General features: G+C 36.1%; 1 protein-coding gene across 2 annotated transcripts; it reads right to left on the reverse strand.

The window, feature by feature from the left end:
- Positions 1–1,117: 1,117 nt before the first annotated feature.
- Positions 1,118–18,238, reverse strand: LOC136253403 (aldehyde dehydrogenase, dimeric NADP-preferring-like). 2 transcript variants are annotated; one of them, XM_066046064.1, is made up of 13 exons: positions 18,101–18,238; positions 16,257–16,400; positions 13,491–13,722; positions 9,032–9,117; positions 8,685–8,848; positions 8,367–8,544; positions 6,348–6,400; positions 4,785–4,914; positions 4,238–4,308; positions 3,216–3,331; positions 1,877–2,009; positions 1,686–1,827; positions 1,118–1,335 (listed from the first exon to the last, which is right to left on the reverse strand). In XM_066046064.1, exons 1-13 carry the CDS (start codon positions 18,152–18,154, stop codon positions 1,327–1,329), a joined length of 1,512 nt encoding a protein of 503 aa, XP_065902136.1. In that variant the 5' UTR covers positions 18,155–18,238; the 3' UTR covers positions 1,118–1,326. The 2 variants fall into 2 exon arrangements, with proteins under 2 accessions (XP_065902136.1, XP_065902137.1); XM_066046065.1 differs by lacking the exons at positions 1,118–1,335; positions 1,686–1,827; positions 1,877–2,009 and adding an exon at positions 2,030–2,232.
- Between the last annotated feature and the right edge of the window lie 82 nt (positions 18,239–18,320).

Raw genomic sequence — 18,320 nt, forward strand, 5'->3', positions numbered from 1 at the left:
ACAGGTAAATGCTTCAATATTGTATAAAAAGAAAGATGATGAATTAACGTAAATCAAGATTCTAGAGCAAGAGGATGAGATCTGAGTTATAAGATTTCAAGCAAATATTGTAGTAGTGAACTTTTGGGAAACCAAAGGTTAACTCTGACCATAATTCACATGATCGATCTTCAGATGCATGCTAACAATTTATCTCATATGTATCAAGGCTTGAAATGAGAGTATATGGAGCATATGAAGCTCAGGTTTTGCTAAAAATATATATAGTAATTGTTGTTTACTGTACATGTTTGGTTGTTTACTGTGTTGCATGTAATGAAAAATTCAGAAACAAATTTTTTTGTACGTAGAAGATAACACAAGCTAAACAGTGAGAAAAAGAATTAAAAGGTACATAACTACTTCTAAATATCTCATTATCTACAAGTATAATTATGTAGCAGTGGAATACCTTGTTCTAGATCAATTGTGATCATGCCAGATCTGTGAAGGGGATCTTATAGCCTTTCTAATTGCATTAATCCTTATGTGTATGGTACCAGCCTGATAATTGGTCACTTTACACTCCTAACATAGCACTATTCCTGGATGTAATTTTAAGACAATGGGTTAAACATATGATGAGTTATGACTCGTCAAACTTAAAAATTTGGAAAGGTTATTACAAGACCCTTTTTTGCAGATCCGGTCACAATTTACTCTAATAGAGCAGTCATGCAAACAGTTGACAATGCAGTACAGTATATTCTAACAGAGCAGCCATAGGCTTTATGATTGTATTATGTCATTTGTGGTACTTTCTGATAAACAATACAAAATGATTTAGATAAGTTTCAGGGTTAATGCTTACAATGTTGAAGAGTTAAGGACTTGTCATAACCAAATCCCGTGAAACTAATTAAAAATTTTACTTACAATATTTAAACCAAGTTGTGTCCTCACATATTCTTCTACTGTTGTGTAATACGTATGGTTCTGTCCATGTGGGCTGTGATGTGAACTACAAACACCTTAGTACATGGCCACATACTATTTTATACGCATCCCATGGGTCATCGATCCACACAGTCACTTTGATGTCTTCTAGTGATCACACATACAGTAGCCTTTTGTGTATACCACCAATAAATACAAGTGTACATGCAGAAATTCTTTGCTTAGCCATTAGTTAATGACACTATAGCAAACTGATGTGAATTCTGAATATACATAACTATATACAGCAGCTGAGCATTGTATAACTACAGGAAGTTAAATTACTATAGCAATGCAATGAATTAAGTCAATTAGATAATCTTTGGGTGAAGTTGAATTGAACTGTCTGTATTAAAGGATCTAAAAAACAAAACGAAGACAGTACTATAAACATGTGTACACATTAGTAATCTCTCACACATATTATGTGAATGTGAGTAAACAAAAATATTCCTTAAACATTATTCATATACTGTATATATCGTATAGCCTAATATTTCGAGGGGGAAATTTTTCGCTGATTTTGCAATTTTGGGTGTTACCAGCAAAAATTTTATCCTTGAAATATTTAGGCCTCTATATAGTCTAATACATTTTGGGAGCATTTATTTTTAGCAATAAATGCTCAACCTTGAAAAATTTGTCCCACGAAATATTTAGGCTACATGCATACAGTGTGCACACACACAATTATTATAATGGTCACTCACATTTAAGATGATACTGATCACTGCTACTATCACACAGGTTAGTATGATGTATGTAAAGTAACTTGATCCATTCTTAATTGTAGGAACTAACAGCTTTTTACCCCTTTGAATATTTTGATCAGTGAAAGGTGGATACCGAATTCTGTAAAAAAAATGAAACAGTAGAAGAGATCAACAGCTATAGTACATACTTCATCAGTGGTTCTGCTATTCCGGTGAAGGTTGAGTAGTAAGCCTTCTTGTGGGAGAATGTGTCAAATGTGAACTTGCCATGATAGGCTCCCTGTCCACTGTGACCAACACCTCCAAATGGCAGAGTACGTACTGTTGGAAACAAGTATATTATAACCACTAGCTAATGCAGTGGTTGCTGTCACTTGATAAAACATGCACACTACAGTACACTTTTAGAAATGTGAAGCACTAATAAGGTGGTGGTCACATGGATAACGGGCTTACCTTGTGTCACCGTAGGACCACTGGAAAGGGTTTTCAAACTCCTTTCGCTATTCCATTAGCACTTTAGCAGCTTCCTCTATTCAATGCTCTAAGGATTAATTTATATGCATTTAACTGAAACCACTTTTGAAAGAGAGTGCTTGCTCTCAAAATCAGTTATGGAGCAGACAGACAGGGTGATACCATTGCATAATTATACTATAGTAGAAATATTAAAGTGCCTAAGCAAAACGTCAACTATATTATAACCACCTTTAGTGATGTGGCACTGCACTATCAAAGTTGTACTGGCAGCATAAAACTATCATTATTGAGCTATACATTGCTTTGTATGCACAAATCAGCAAAATAGGAGTAAGCCATAGCCTTTTGACTTATATTTTAGAAGGGATCCACTTGTCAAGATTGAGATAACTGCAATATAGCAATCCACTGCTCAAATATAAAAGTCAGTTATACTGAAATCACGTACTCTAATAAAACAATTAAATGCATCTGAGAGATAACGCTCAGAATTTTTAATCAACATTAACAAATAAAAAAAAGTTGAAAGTCTTTGAAAACAGTTGTGATCGACCTTGCTAGTTGTAGCTATTTATAGGCTATTTAAGCAATGTGTTTTTTTAAAAACCTATACTTTGTACTCTGCGTGTCAGTATTAGAACTGCCACTTTTATCATTAATGATGCCTTTCTTCTACATGCAGTGATTTGCAATATTTAAATTGCAATCCCTAATTCAATCTTAGAAGCTTAAGTTTTCAAAACTTTTCTGTGGTGACATGCCCCAGACCCCTCCTAGATGAAGCATGCTTTGCATGCTGAGTTTTCACACTTGTTGAGTTAATTTTCACTAGTCTCCCCACCCAAGATAATTTATAAACTCGAAACCCCCTCTGAAAAATTTCTAGATCACCATTGATATTGTCAAGGGTTTTAAGTTTTGAAGTTAAACAAAGTATTTTAAATGGGCGATTGACTTTCTACACAGCTAGACTGATTAAATGCTCTACATACAAACTCAAATAATACTTCATTACATATTCACGCAATACACAGTAATTGTTCTTACCACTAAAATGAACTAATACATCATTGAAACTAATTGCTCCAGAAGAGGTACGGGTTGTTAGTTTTTCCTTCACTGACTTGTCACTGGTAAATGCATACAATGCCAATGGCTTTTCCCTATTGGGATAAAATAAGTCAAAATTAATAGCCATGTACTCTTGTATTGTAGGGTGTACTAGTACAGATCACATAAATAAAATTAAAGAAGTTTGCCTATACCTGTGGCTACAGTAATAGTCACATGCATTTAATTCCTACTGTACTTTCATACACAGCTTGTCAGTAGTATAGCCATGACCAAAGTAAGGTTTAATGTCCACTAGTATTGCAGCAGGTAGATGACCTACCTTGTTTCATCACCTCTTATTCAGTGATTCTTATCCAAATAATTTTTTTCTTTTACTTGTTTGCTTTTTGGTAAGTAAACAAGTAAACATGGCTTATGAATGGTGAGCCAACACATACTGAAAGAATGGGAAATTATCATAAAATTAATTGTATGTCTGAACTGATGTGTGCCAATTACTGAAAAGCAACAGTCATCTTTCTTTGTTTTCAACAACCGGATGTTTTGCCTGTTTCACAGGATTACAAAATTTAGAACTGTACAAGAAGTACCTCAAGCTCTCCAACTCACTACAAAGAATATCTTTAATAACCATTATAGCCAATAGAAGCCAATTTTTTATGTTTATTTATTAATGCTTAACAGCACAAGTGCTGAAGGTCTACAGACTGCTCAAAGACTTACATAAGGCGTGTTAAAAACCAATGACACACTTCCCATGAATCAACACTTATGTGGTGACAGAGAAAGAATATGGGATACAAAGGAGGACAAAGAGGATGAAGGTAAGAACACTACGTGTGGGGGTATTTCAGTAGGTGAAAACATGTAATGGACCATAGCAACATTGAATGGTGAAGAAATCAAGCCAAGTAGCATTAACTACGGTGGAGTTATATGCTTTTTTACAATGCATATTATTAAGGGTAAACTGTGCTACTGGTATATGAACCTACCCATCATTGATCAGATCAATAGCATCATCAATATCGTCAATACAAATGATTGGTAGAATGGGACCAAATATCTGTCACAAAATAACAAAGCAATTGACTAGCCATATGCTAATGTGTTTATACAATTATTACATGTGTGTGCATTTTAGGTGTAAGGACCATAATACTGTACATGGGTGGTTGCATAGTCATACTTGCATGAATACAGTTGAATGTATGTGATGTACAACTACCGTATGTGTAGTAGATCCTCATTTATCTGACTGTTCTATTAGAGCATTTTGAGTACAAGTGTATGTTCTATTAGAGTATTTCAACAGAGCTCTGTATATACGTAAATGTTTATGCATGGGCTTCAGTTATCAAAACAATCCACTTGGCTTTATGAACACTTTTACCATTGTCTGAGACACATTGGGTTAGAAGAACTAAGGGTCTACTGTATTATGTAGCTACTGAACATGTCCATATAAACATGCTTGCAAATGTTGTCTGTATATAAGGTGTATAGTTGACAAAGTTTGTATGTAACTGATGACAATCATACCTCATCTTGCATTATTGTGTCATCAGGTTTCACATCAGTGATGATGGTGGGTGCTATATAGAGATCATTCCTGTCTGATTCCCCTTTTAGTACCACATTACCACTACCATCGAGTAGTGCGTGAACACGACTAGAAATGGATACATAAAATGTTTAAGTGAGCAAAATGACTTGTCTAGCTATATTACACATACAAACGGATTATACCTAATTAGTAGTTATATGGGCCCAATTGAACCACCTTTATGCAGACCGAAACATTAAACTATGTTTCTCCTACCTGAAAAGAGCTCGAGCCAAAACATTATAAACTACTTGAAAATTAGACCCGCACTGCATTATTTTATACCCTTTAACTGTCATCAAGAGTACGGGCGTTACTATTCAGTGGACTGGACTACTGGACTGACATATTTGTAGCTTTTGCACATCTATGGTTGGATTTTCGGAGTCTTGCTAGTAAGCTAGCACCCTTAGGGCACCTGCAGCCCACTCAAATGCTGAAGATGAGGAGTGGAATATACGAAAACCGTATTTTACCATTCATTATGCCATTATACAGCACTTATTCCTTACCCTGTAATGCTGCAGGAAGTGCAGGGAATATGACAGCGATAGTTAACCAGTGATCAACTTGCCAGTAGACAATATCTTTTGAGGTATCCTTAGAGCAAGCTTGAGGAGCAAGCTAGTCTTGCTGCCAGACTTCTGTTTCAGTGCAGGAGCTTATCAATTAAAGACTATAAGCGCCTGTCCTCGACGCTCGTGCTGAAAAATATCTAATGATTAGTAAGCCCCTGCACCGAACTAGAGGTCTGGCCACACGAGACCAGCTAGCTGCTTAAGCCGGCTTGCTCAAAGGATATTGTCTACTGGCAAGTTGATTACTGGTTAACTATTGCTGTCACATTCCCTGCACTGCCTGCAGCTTTACAGGGTAAGGAATTAGTAATAGTGGCATATTAAATGAGCGGTGAAATACAGTTTTCGCATATTTCACTGCTCATCTTCAGTATTTGAGTGGGCTGCAGGTTCCCTAAGGGTGCTAGCTTACTAGCAAGACTCCGTAAATCCAACCACAGAATGTGCAAAACCAAAAACATGTCAGTCTAGTAGTCCAGTCCAGTGTTCCAGTCCACTGAATAGTAACACCCTCAAGAGTACACTCTTATATTGTTCATCTTGTTATATCATTCACCTGAAAAAATACCTTACCAAAACATGTGTACTATCATCTATGACTGCAACAAGCCATATTGTACAAGACCATACCCATAATTGGTATTTTAAATCATTATTTCAATTTCTGCACTTATTTTGTGCTGATTTCTGTTAACATACATATTCTGCCTACAAACTTTTAATTCTTCATGCTCTCATATGTGACTACCTGAATAACTGAAAGTGGCCATACACAGCATGTATTAGGAAGTCATCTAAGAACCCTCACACTGATTTCTTCAACAGTTTATCATATACACTCTATACTGACTCAATCAACGTACACACCATAATATGAAATAAAGTATATTATGTAGCTACATATAGTGTACATATACTCACTCAAAATGACGTGTATTGATTATACGACCATAGTTGTTTGATTCTCTGGGATTCTAAACATAAACAAGATGCAATGTTTATGATACACGTACAGTAGAGATTTAATGTAACATTGTACTTGACAAACACCATTGCTTATGAACACCTACTGAAATATTGATACAAAAAAGCCTGAATTGGATAAGTTGTTATTACTGAAATATTTTTAATTTTGTTACAGGCACCTCATATTCTACTGATGGTTTATGGCTGACTGATTAGTTAACAACAAACTCACTGCAAAATATGCAGTAAGAGTGTAACTACATACATAGATGTTGACATGTATATCTGTTGAATAGATAGACTTATAGTGGTATCAAAAATATTAACAAGTCTGTTGAAGACAAGGACAAAGCCAAGGAAAAAGCTGTAAATGAAACATCGTAACATACAAGATAGTAACATCAACAAATCTTTTTACAGGGTGTATTTCATTATCTTTGTCCATGCCACCAATGTTATGTATTTCACATGAATTTATTGCATGGATGGGAGTAAGTATATATATAGTCACATACAGTAGGTGTACCGCTGAGGCACTACAAAATAGAGCATCAACTTTCACATAACAAAATTAAGTTTAAAAATGCATAAGCGCAACTTCTGTAGGCCACAAAATGCGGCAAATTAAATAGTGTGTCCCCTATAAATGACTACAGTTTAGCTGCTGGCCTCATGAATGATATAGAACAGTAGTTGGGGAGACTACAGAGAATTCTATTCAAGCATAGGGTTGATTTTAAAATGGTAACAAAAATAAAACAACTGTTTATGGTCCAACTCAAGAGAGCAGTGCTCACCAACCAACACTTCAGTAAGGAAGAATGAACAATAGTGAACTGTTATATGTACTGCTGTTATGATACCCTTCTATTGTTCTTAACAAAGTGTCAATACCTTTGTGTCTGAACAAATTTTTTGCTATGTGCTTGTACGTGCAGCCATGCATGAATCAAATCAAACGTCAATATTTCTTTTACTAATCTCTATTTATCTCTGTTAACATGTTCACAGTTAGTAAGTCACCTTAAGGCAATGTAAATTTGTACTCTTTTTTTGTCCTGCTGAAGTTATTATGCAACAGCGTTGAAACCGGGTCACTACTGCTGACCCGGATGACCCACTGACCCGGATAGCAATCTGGGTCAGACCCGGATTTGACCCGGATTAATTAAAGCCGAGGCGTGCGATAAGAGCTATGTTTTGAGCGTTCGATTCGTGTTGAGTAAACAGGGGCGGATCCAGACTTTTAGAATTGCAACTTCAGCCTAGCTGTAGGTTGAAGACCAAAAAAAAAAGTCATCACCTACTACAATAGCTACCCCTCACCATAGATACCCTCAGTTTCGTGCTACACACTGCACTTACTAATAAATGAGCGTGGCTGAGCGTATGTTTGTAATGCGATAAGTAGGCGTGGCTCACGAAAGCGCTACGCAATAGCGTTTATAAGTTTCCATGTCGTCAAACGAACAATTTCGTTTCTCACGTGATCCAATCCGGGTCAGACCTGGATGATTTGTAAACCGGGTCAGACCTGGATGACCCGGAGAAAATGTGACCCGGTTGACCCGACCCGGTTTCAACACCGTTATGCAACTACCATGACTGATGTCAGGTGTTACCACTCTATTGAAGGGTGGGTAAAGTGTTTCGAGTCTTAAAATGATGGACACAAAAGCTTGATTCAATGAATCTCTTCAGCATTGAACAGTACAGCATAAAATCAGATATGTACAGTTGAGGACTGCCACACTTGTGAATGGTTACCTCATGAGTGCAATGTTGCATTAAATCAGTGTCATGTGTGTAGGTAGTTTTGGTACAAACACATAATTATGTAGACAGACATACGTACAAGCACAATACACCAGAACTTTATTATTTTTATTATAATAATAATTGCAAAACCTCGCAAGCGAGTATGTAAGTGCAATATATGTACAAAATTAATTAATATTAAGTAAGTAAGTTTACCTCTCCATAGAACTGCCTCACAGCTGCTGTAATACTGGCTACCAAGTCATCCCTGATTGACTGGTGACACAGGATGTAGTTTGGTGCCAAACAGGATTGACCAGCATTAGTGTACTTGCCCCAAGCAATACGTTTCCCAGCAACCTTTATGTTAGCAGAACTATCCACTATACATGGACTGGTAGAAACAAACAAAAAGTACAGAACTGCATACAGGCTATCCATACATACAAGTACAGTGTATGTACATGATGTGCATGTACAAATGTGTGTACTGTATGTATTGTATATACAGGCTGTACGTACATATTTACTCACTTTTTCCCTCCCAATTCCAAGGTTACTGGGGTCAGGTTCTCAGCAGCAGCCCTCATGATGATCTTGCCTATTCCGGGACTACCGGTAAACATTATGTAATCAAACCTCTCCTTGAGTACTGCTTGGCATAATGGTATACCTCCTGCTGCCACCTTATAACAGTCCTAGATAACAGAGACCACAATTAGAAATCACGATTGATGTACACATAAGTACAATATGTATTTAATGCAAAGTTTCTAACAATGTTAAACTACATAGTACTCGGTACATATTCATGTGTGAACAGTACACTGCAGCATTCTATCATGTATACGTACACAATACATAAATGTGTGTATGTGTACCGTATCCAAATATTGAGGTATCAAATCCATCATCAAGTTGGAGGTGTGTATGGCCAAATCACTGGGCTTTAGTAGTACTGTGTTACCTGTAGTGGATTAGGTGCATATTATATCATGTGTACTTTTTCATGTGATATTTAACCATACATATTTCGGATATATACCACTTTGGCATCTCAGACGAAGTCACAGGGTTATATTCCACATACATATTGGCCTGGACTCCAGTTGAGCCAAGTCCTGTCTTTGTAGCTTGTCTTAGTCATGAGTTATGATCGATGAATGGAACACCTGTAATTTATTTGCATTGCTGTTGCTTTACAAATCAAGTCCATTGTGTCCATTACTATAACTCCAGGACTACTCATCATAAAAAAACTGAAACTATAGCTGTCCACATTTTTGATAAGTGAGAAGCAAGAAAATAGAATTCAAGGAATGTACAAAAATGACCAGTTTTTGCTCAGCCAATCACATATTAGAGCCTATGCTAAAAACTCAAACCCACAATGTGCATTAAGCAGCTAAGACTAATGCTTTGTAATGCCTCAGCATCCAAAGGCATTTGTGATCAAGGCTATCATGATAATAACCCTAACCACAGTGCAATATCATGTGGGTAGTCCATTTCACCATGAATTTGTAAATCCATCAAGGTATATTATAATTCTCCATGTGGACAAAAGAAAAAGTCATTTCAACAAAGAAATGATGATGGTAAACTCTATTTCTACCTCATTGCAAGTAAGTGTCCATAACTCACATGCCCTTTACTGTACAAACACAAAATAAAGATTTTCTTACTCCTACAATCAGGCTAATCTGAAAGTGTATAGGCTTTGATTTGATTTGAGTTTCGTTTCACTGCATATGGAAGTGATTAAAATGTGCATAAAATCTGGGTGTGGTACATGTATTTTTACATTTCAATATGTCTTTATAGCAAATAGAATTTTGTAAAAATGGCCGGTTAAACCGAACACATGTATCTACATGGTACATGTCGTAAATTGGTTCCCATTTATCAAAGTCAGTAACCTATTCTTAACTTAGCACCTTAGCTTACTTTAAGTGTCCTATATGGCTAGAAATGGTACCACTAAAACCAGTAAAACCCACAATTGCTTTTGTAGCACAGCGTTGTGTACAGGCTGTATCTCAATTGTCTGAGCTCCGATGTGTCTCAGGCAATGGTAAAGGTGTTCAGATAAGTGAATTGTTTGGATAACTGAAGCCCATACAATTATACATAGAGCTATGTTGAAATACTCTAATAGAACAGTCATTTATACTTTCGGATAAAAGAGGGTACAGATAAATGAAGATTGGATAACTGAGGGTGTACTATAGTGGTATTACCATTTACTCCAGATATCAGCTCTTTCAGCTGCCAGTTACTTTTACATGCCCTTATTACAGCCAATAATTATAAGTTTGAAGTTCTCAATCTTTTGACTGAAACATCTTGAAATGTTGCCAGTGCATTATTACAGCTGTGAGATGTTTGTCAGCTGATTATCTGGCTGCTTGCATAGCCACACAAGTTGTATGGTGCAAGAACAGAATGTGGATAACATAACCGTGATGTAAGATTCACAAAAACAAGTGAAATTCTTTATGCAAAAAAACAACTTCTACATAATTTTATAGCGAACAGTTTGCACACAGAAGTTGCAATTATTAAATTTGTATACTTACAGTAGCTAATAATTATAAGTGATGCATATCTATAGTCAGTGATGTAATTGTATGTGGTACAAGAATGTCATGGAATTTTGGAGTGCCAATTATAATATGTGACCGGATTTGCGAAAAGGTACCTTTTCCACACATTTGACATATCAGCAAACAAAGTCATGTAACAATTGACTCCTTATACTGATTAACTTGCTCTTAGTATCAAAATGTAGCCAGATACTGTAGCTACATTCATTGAAAATTTCAAGCAATTATATGCCATGATCAAAAAGTTATGAAGCCTTAAAGTTCAAAAAAATGGGTCAAATTTTGTGTGTGAAAAAGGTACCTTTTCGCAAATCCGGTCACATATAATATGATTATAATTCACTTACTTGCAGCTGAAAGACTTATTTTCATTACCATCATTAGGCACTTTCAAGTTGATAACAAGCAATGAAGTTCCCAAGTTGGAGTTTCTGAAGCAGAGTTGGTGGTTCAACGCAAATAGAGGGCAACTGCATAATTGCTAATATTTGTGAACACCTTTTCAGTAGTTGACTGCTCTATTAGAGTACCCATGTTGAGAAGAATTTGTAGCAGTACAATTGTCATAATTCTTTACAGTGTATTGATATGACAATGCTAAACATGTCCAGGTAGTCTTGAAAACAATTTGTGATTGGATTTCAAATCACCAACTTCACAGACATCTGCCAAAATGCTTTGTACTACTTATACTAGTATTTATCAATATACGTAAATAAATAATTATCACAGTAATACTGTATGTTGATCATGACAGGAGGAAGCAAGAAATAAGGGCTGTAATCATATGGCTTCATAATCCAAATTCAGTGAAGCTAATCGCCTGGCAGAAAAGAATCTCCCGACTGACCTGATTTGCCTCAAAATGGGTTTGTGACTAAGCATGGATCATTAACACTTTACAGTGACTAGCACTGAAGGTCTGACAGCAACATGTGCTGCAGCCTTAGGATTACCTAGCCTGATTTCAAGGACTTTCACTTACTGACTGACTTACTGACTGATAGGGTGTAACAGAAAAGGGGCCAAAGTAAGGAAACAAATCCCTCCAGCCCCAGGATTCAAACTGCAGGTCACCCAATGTCTAGTCGGGGCCACACTCAGTCTTCCTCCAGGAGGGATGGATTTTCTTCCTTAAACCTAAAGTATTCATTGTTAACACTTTACAGTGACCAGCACTGAAGGTCTGAAAACAACATGGATATAAAAGTATTTGTGATTTAGAAGTATTTGTGACATCAAGTTGAAATTTGTCACACATCCACGAGCCAAGGTGTTAAAAATGGTAAACACTATGGTGAGAGATTGCAAAACTGTAGCTACATGAAAAAATGCACAGTAGTGCCTTGCACTTATTTGAGTCACGCACTTTTTACTTTCAGGACCACAAACTCACTGCTGAGATATTCTTCTAAAAAACTGTTTATTAATCAAGTTGATGTACTACCACCACAAAAAGGCACCCAGCTAAAAGCTAAATAGACAATTAATATATGTGACCAGATCTGCGAAAACCTGACATAATGGCACATTTTTCAAATTCTTTATTATTGAGTATGTATAATTTACTTAGTCAAGTGTATACTCTGGCCAAGTATCAGCCTCATATGGCAACAACTTTTGGAGTTACAGCCATACAAAGTAGCAACAACAGAAAGATCGATTTGTACAGCAAGTATTGGGAAAGTAAATTACATGCACTTACAAAAACGGCTGTAACTTACAAATACAATGCAGTACAGAGTTGTAACTTGCACCATTGTATTTTCCATGAATAGGGGAGTCCATTACTGGGTAAGTTGTGTCTTCTATTACCATTCTTCACTGCATACAGAGACGAAATCAATGAAGAAAAATCGATCGTGTACGATCGTTTTGATGTGACGTAAACAAATGCCCATAACTTATGTATCCTTTAGTCTACTGCAACAAAACAAAGAATTTTGAACTCCTCTTGAGTAGGCGAATTAGGTGATATCCAGGTGTTTATCATAGGACCCTTCCTTCACAAAGAACAAAGCGTTTAAAAAATTTACAAATTTTTTTCAATTATGCAAATATTTTACCCATTGCAAATCAATGGCTTATACTGAAAATTTAGGCTTGCTCCATTATGTCGGGTTTTCGCAGATCCGGTCACATATAGTATAAATAACACATGCTATGCTGTTATTCATTTTAATTATACAATAGTTTAGTTTTGCTTGTAATAATGAAATTAATACAACATCAGTGTAGTTAATGTAATTCATCATCACAATTATGTTGTAGTTGGTAATACATTGTATACACTGCTAAGGAAGTGTAATAATTAAAACAAACCTCTTTAACAACAAAATACATACAGAAATATCTTCTCAACTACTTTATAGTTTGTCAGAGAAAGCCTCGAGCCTGTCCTTCAACTAGATGCAATTTGTTATTCCTGGTAGCTTATGTATGTGGCTGCACTATTTTTCATTTGTTTGAAATCCTAACTCTTAACTGTATGGAAGGATAATACATGCTCCACATATACAACCTTCATTTCTCACATACAGTACACACTGTTGTTAGTGAAAAACAGTTTCCTTACATGAGTGAGAAAAGACAAACATGGATACAAACAGACATGATTATCGGAAAACGTTTTCAGAAAATCAGGTGTATGCTTGGTAGAAGGGTAAACAGCGTTGCCCAATAAACAGTACCACACATGACACTACATGTGTACACACGTACACACAATACGTACCTGCAGCAATGGCACCGGCTAGTGGTTGCAATAGCTCCAAAACAGGATAGTTCCAGGCACTGAACACACACACTACTCCAAATGGCTCTGGCACTATACACAACGTATTGATCACATTAGCCAGATCTTTCTTGACATGTTCTGGTTTCATCCACTCAGCAAGATTGTTGATAGCATCAATGATCTCTCCTTTGATGCTGAAGAGCTCAAAGAAGATTGTCTCCTGCCTATTCTACAAGATAAATATGTACATGTACAGGTGTACCTATAGGTAAGCCTCAGCACATGTACATACACAAATAATATCAGGTAAATATAAATGATAGTGTATTGTTTGCTTTTCTATTGTAAGTCAACTATGTATGCATGTGCACACTGTATGCTGCGCCTTTGGACTTTGTTTTGTACACTGGAATCTTTACTACGTATGTGTACCTATATCTCTTGCGCCCGGATATACATAGTCTAGTTAGATACAACCAGCCATGGTACATGATAATAAAAAATCACTTTTTTGGCATGAATACATTTGAAGGAACTAGTTTTGTAACAAAGGTGAGTGGTTTGAGCACTAAACATGTTAGTTTACATTATACAGCAAGTCTCATGGGACTCTAGTAGATCCATCCATCCTGTGGGGAATATGATGATACCACAGGTATTTACTTTGACATCTTTCTTCATTACAAAAACAAGAGTTCAGAAAACTACAAAATGCTTTAAAAAACTATTTCACCCCACTGTGTTTAATACATTCTACCGTAAAATTATGCTTGCATAAACATGTGATCCGTTCACTGAAATTATATCAACCAATCAAGCACTACAACAATATGTATTATCCAGAGTAAATAATAAAAGATGAGAGAGTGCCTAACTCCAATATGGGCAATCAAAAATGACAGCCATAAGTCTTTCTGGATATTGTGGTAAATTCACGCTTATGGTATAAGTGCTGATTGAGTGAGTTAATACTTAGTAGGTGGTTACTTTGAGTAGCCCCTTGAAAGTTAGTGTATGCAAGCCAAAGAGTATTAAAACACTGCCTGTAAATTCAAGGGAAGCCTGTGGACTTGTGGCTGTCATTTTTGATGATCCATACTGGATACTCTCTCTTTTATTATTTATTCTTGGTATTATTAAAACATATAAAATAGTTAAATTTCAGATGATTTAAAAATTTTCGGTGCCTAAGTGAAGTTAAGGAGCTGAGGGTTACTGAATTACATAGTACTATTATGGTCTCAAACCCAGACACTATGTAGTTTTTGAATGACCCATTATGTTACTATAGTAACTGTTATGTAATAGTCATTACCTTTTTCTTTTGAAGAAGCCATAATCAGTTACCACTTACCAGAAAGTAATCTTATTGTGTAATATGATTACTTAAAGCACAGTAATAAAACTCATTAACAAAAAATCTCAGTCCCATAATTCATGACCTCAAAATAAATCCCTCAATTGATTTGCACATTTCAAAAATAACAATGGAAATGGCATCATAGTATCAATTTACCAAATAATGAAGTGCACCATAATAGCATTTTTGGGACCATGTTAGCTGGCGTACTACATGGTTACTACATAATGTACATACACTTAAATGGCTTTCTTGTCAGGGGTAGGGTTTGGCAGATTACGCAAGTCATTCCTTTGCTCAGTGATAAGAAAGCAATCTGGTCATGTGAGACTATGTATTAATTACCATGACAAGGAAGCTAGCTAACCTTGTTAATAAGACAACTTCATTATATAGACTTTGGCCCCAAAAGTTTTATACATTATACATCAAGTTAGGATTCATCAATTCATAGTTATACTGGCATCTCGATTAATCAGGTTACACTGTACCACACACATTAGATTCTGAAATGGTCATTATAACAAAGTGGTTGTGTTATGATAAGAATATCAAGTCATGTCAGTCTTATCTAGGACGTACACTTGACATGATCATGAAGCATACCATTTTATGACCTAACTGAGCTTTAACAAGGTGGTCTTATCATAGAGGTGGTCTGTGTAAACAGGTCAGTACAAACAAGTTTTGAGTTTTCAATTTCCACTGTTTCCAACTGCCTCACTGGATGGTTGTTGTACCTTGACAGCTGCTGGTAACAGAAACGAGCCCATTAGCTGCACATGACCCGTAACTTCTTTTGCAAGTTTATTACTATTTCTCAGGTGGTGATGCATTGCCAGCCACTACTGTTGTCAGTTATAGGAAAAGTGTCCAAACAATTTAGACATGTCCAAAATTTAGCACAAAAATGGACTATATAATTATTTGAATATTTATTATGCACATGCAAATAATAAAAATAATTACTGGCATTAAGGTAGTAAACTTGACTCTTTCCTTAACTTGGCTACATCAACATTAAAGTTAAACTTCTCTTTGGTATTGCACATGCACATACACACATACGCACACGCAGATCATGTACACATGCAATTAATTAGAGGGTTGTCTGCAATTACGTCAACGTACTTATAAACACTACATGGGACACTTGTGTACTGTTCATGTGCTAATGCAGGAAAATCCTCCCAGTGTAAATTAAAAACAGGTACCCATGCATTATCTGCTTTTCCTAGTTATTACTAGATTTTCATTTAGATCGAATATTGTGAGTAAAGTTTCTTACACAAGGAAACAACAACCATATCAGTGGGCATCAAAATATGAAATTTTATGATTATCTCTACCACTTGAACGTGATGTACATACACTACACACTAACAGCTACATGTTCCACTTACCCTTCCTAAATCCCGGAAACCAGCCTCTGTTATCTCATCCTCTTTCTCATCTAACATTCTCAACAAATTTTTTAACTGTTGTATCCTAAATGATTTTTCTCGAGTCCTTCCAGCATTAAAGCTATCCAAGAGCTGTTCCACCATCTGCAAAACAATGTGACCTAGTAAAGATGCACTGTACAATGGCCATGTAGCCTACAAGTACTACCAAGAGTCCCTACTATTATTAGCTCTTGGTTTAATGACATTGTATGGAAAATTTATGATTATATTACACAAACAGCAAAACATTGTAACGAGGGTGGAGCAATATTTATCCATAATAATTACAGCAATTCACTTACTACAGTAGCAAAATTTTAAATTAAAATAATTCAGCATATAGTCACAGAGCAGGAAATTACATATAGTTACAAGATCACAGTATTATAAACAGTACTGCTACAGTGTGACTAGTGTTTATGAATAGAAACCCATAAGTAATGTATGGCAGCATTTGTGATCTACTACATGGTAGCTATAAGGAATCTGTTCTATACTTGAGTCAAGAGTATATAAGTTAAGTATAGGTTAAAACATTTACTTTAGCAATGTAACTACTGTAGGTATGTATGCCTGCTAGTAAGTTAGTAACATTCCTTTGTATCATTATCATTACTGAGCTTTTGTGATTTACTAGAGTTCAAAACTTCCATCTTTCTATATTAAGAGTTCTAGTTGAGAGCTGTTCTATTTTAGCAAAAACAAACTGTGTAGTTATTAGGTGGAACAGCAACGTTAGATTTCCCATCATTGCATGCAAGTGAAAAAGGAGGAAGGTAGGTTTAGGGTGCTAAAAGCCTTTTATTGCTATAAGTCAGAGTATGTAGTTTCATCATTAACAGTGTGTATGATAATAATTATTGCTTTAGATTTCTCACATGGGATAGCAATTATCTCAACATAAATTTCTGCTACTTTATTCTTAGGAGTTGGTTGAATAATTGTTTTAGTACCTCAGATAATAAAGGCTTTCATTTTGTTCCCAGTGATGGACTAAATAGAGCCATAATTGGTATACACTACTGATGTCTGCTCATCATTATTCTGTAGTGGAGTTCACTATTAATTTTGTAGTGACTAAGGTCACTGAATTTAGAGTGAGATTCACTACTAATGTCTACGGTGCAATATGTGTACATACATAAACAATAGTTTCTGGCTGGCTATTTATTAGGTACTTATGGCAGACAGGATCATGTTACCATAATAGGCACCAGCATTTCCTGTGGTGATATCATACAAGTGTGGTGTGTAGTGGTCACCACACACAATGAGATGTAGTAATACTGTTGTGGTAGCTAGTAGCTACATGGTATCACATACCAAATGCTTTTTGGCCAGATAAGTTATGTAACACTTCAAATTATATGGACTAACAATGCTAGAATGATCCTCTGATATTGGGCGCTCTGCAAGGGCTGATGACAATCCCCTTGACCCTTAGTTAGTACTAGTAGTACTGTAATTGTAGTAGTAGAGTTAATTTGCTGTTGTGTTTGCTAGCCAATATGTAATGGATTCTTTCTATTATTGATAAAACTGTAATCAATTTTCAGGTAGCCACTATCATCAGTCATCAGCACTAAAGCTTTGAGAGGATGGCTAACACTCCCCATCATTTTATTGTGTAGCTAGCTATAGCTGTTTAGCTTTAACTACCTACAGTGTTTGACCATATACTGATGGACTGATACCCTCGACCTCTGGATGCCATAGGAAGATAGCTCATAACGTCATGTTACGCATGACGTTGGTTAACCATCACTCACACGAGTACAACTTCATCATTATTCCTCACTCACTTCAGGAATATCATCCTCGTCAACTTCTCTCAGTACGGCTGGTATCTCTGCCATATTGGCTATGGTGAACGCTGATCGAGGACGCTAAATGCTGTAAGGTTTGGAGTTGCCACGTGACCCTGAATAGATATTTTAAAGGCGCTTGTTGAGAGATTGCGTGGTTAAACGCATTACTGGTATCTTATAAACATGCAGTCTAGTTGCTGTAATTATGCTGTGG

This window comes from Dysidea avara, chromosome 4 (genome assembly GCF_963678975.1).
Source record: "Dysidea avara chromosome 4, odDysAvar1.4, whole genome shotgun sequence".
Taxonomy (NCBI): domain Eukaryota; kingdom Metazoa; phylum Porifera; class Demospongiae; order Dictyoceratida; family Dysideidae; genus Dysidea; species Dysidea avara.

Coding starts and splice junctions, on each gene's coding strand:
- LOC136253403 (XM_066046064.1), bottom strand. CDS start 18,154: ATGGCAGAGATACCAGCCGTACTGAGAGAAGTTGACGAGGATGATATT. Junction 8,545..8,684: donor TTGGAATTGGGAGGGAAAAA/GTGAGTAAATAT, acceptor TGTTTCTACCAG/TCCATGTATAGTGGATAGTT. Junction 6,401..8,366: donor TGAGGCAGTTCTATGGAGAG/GTAAACTTACTT, acceptor GTTTATGTTTAG/AATCCCAGAGAATCAAACAA.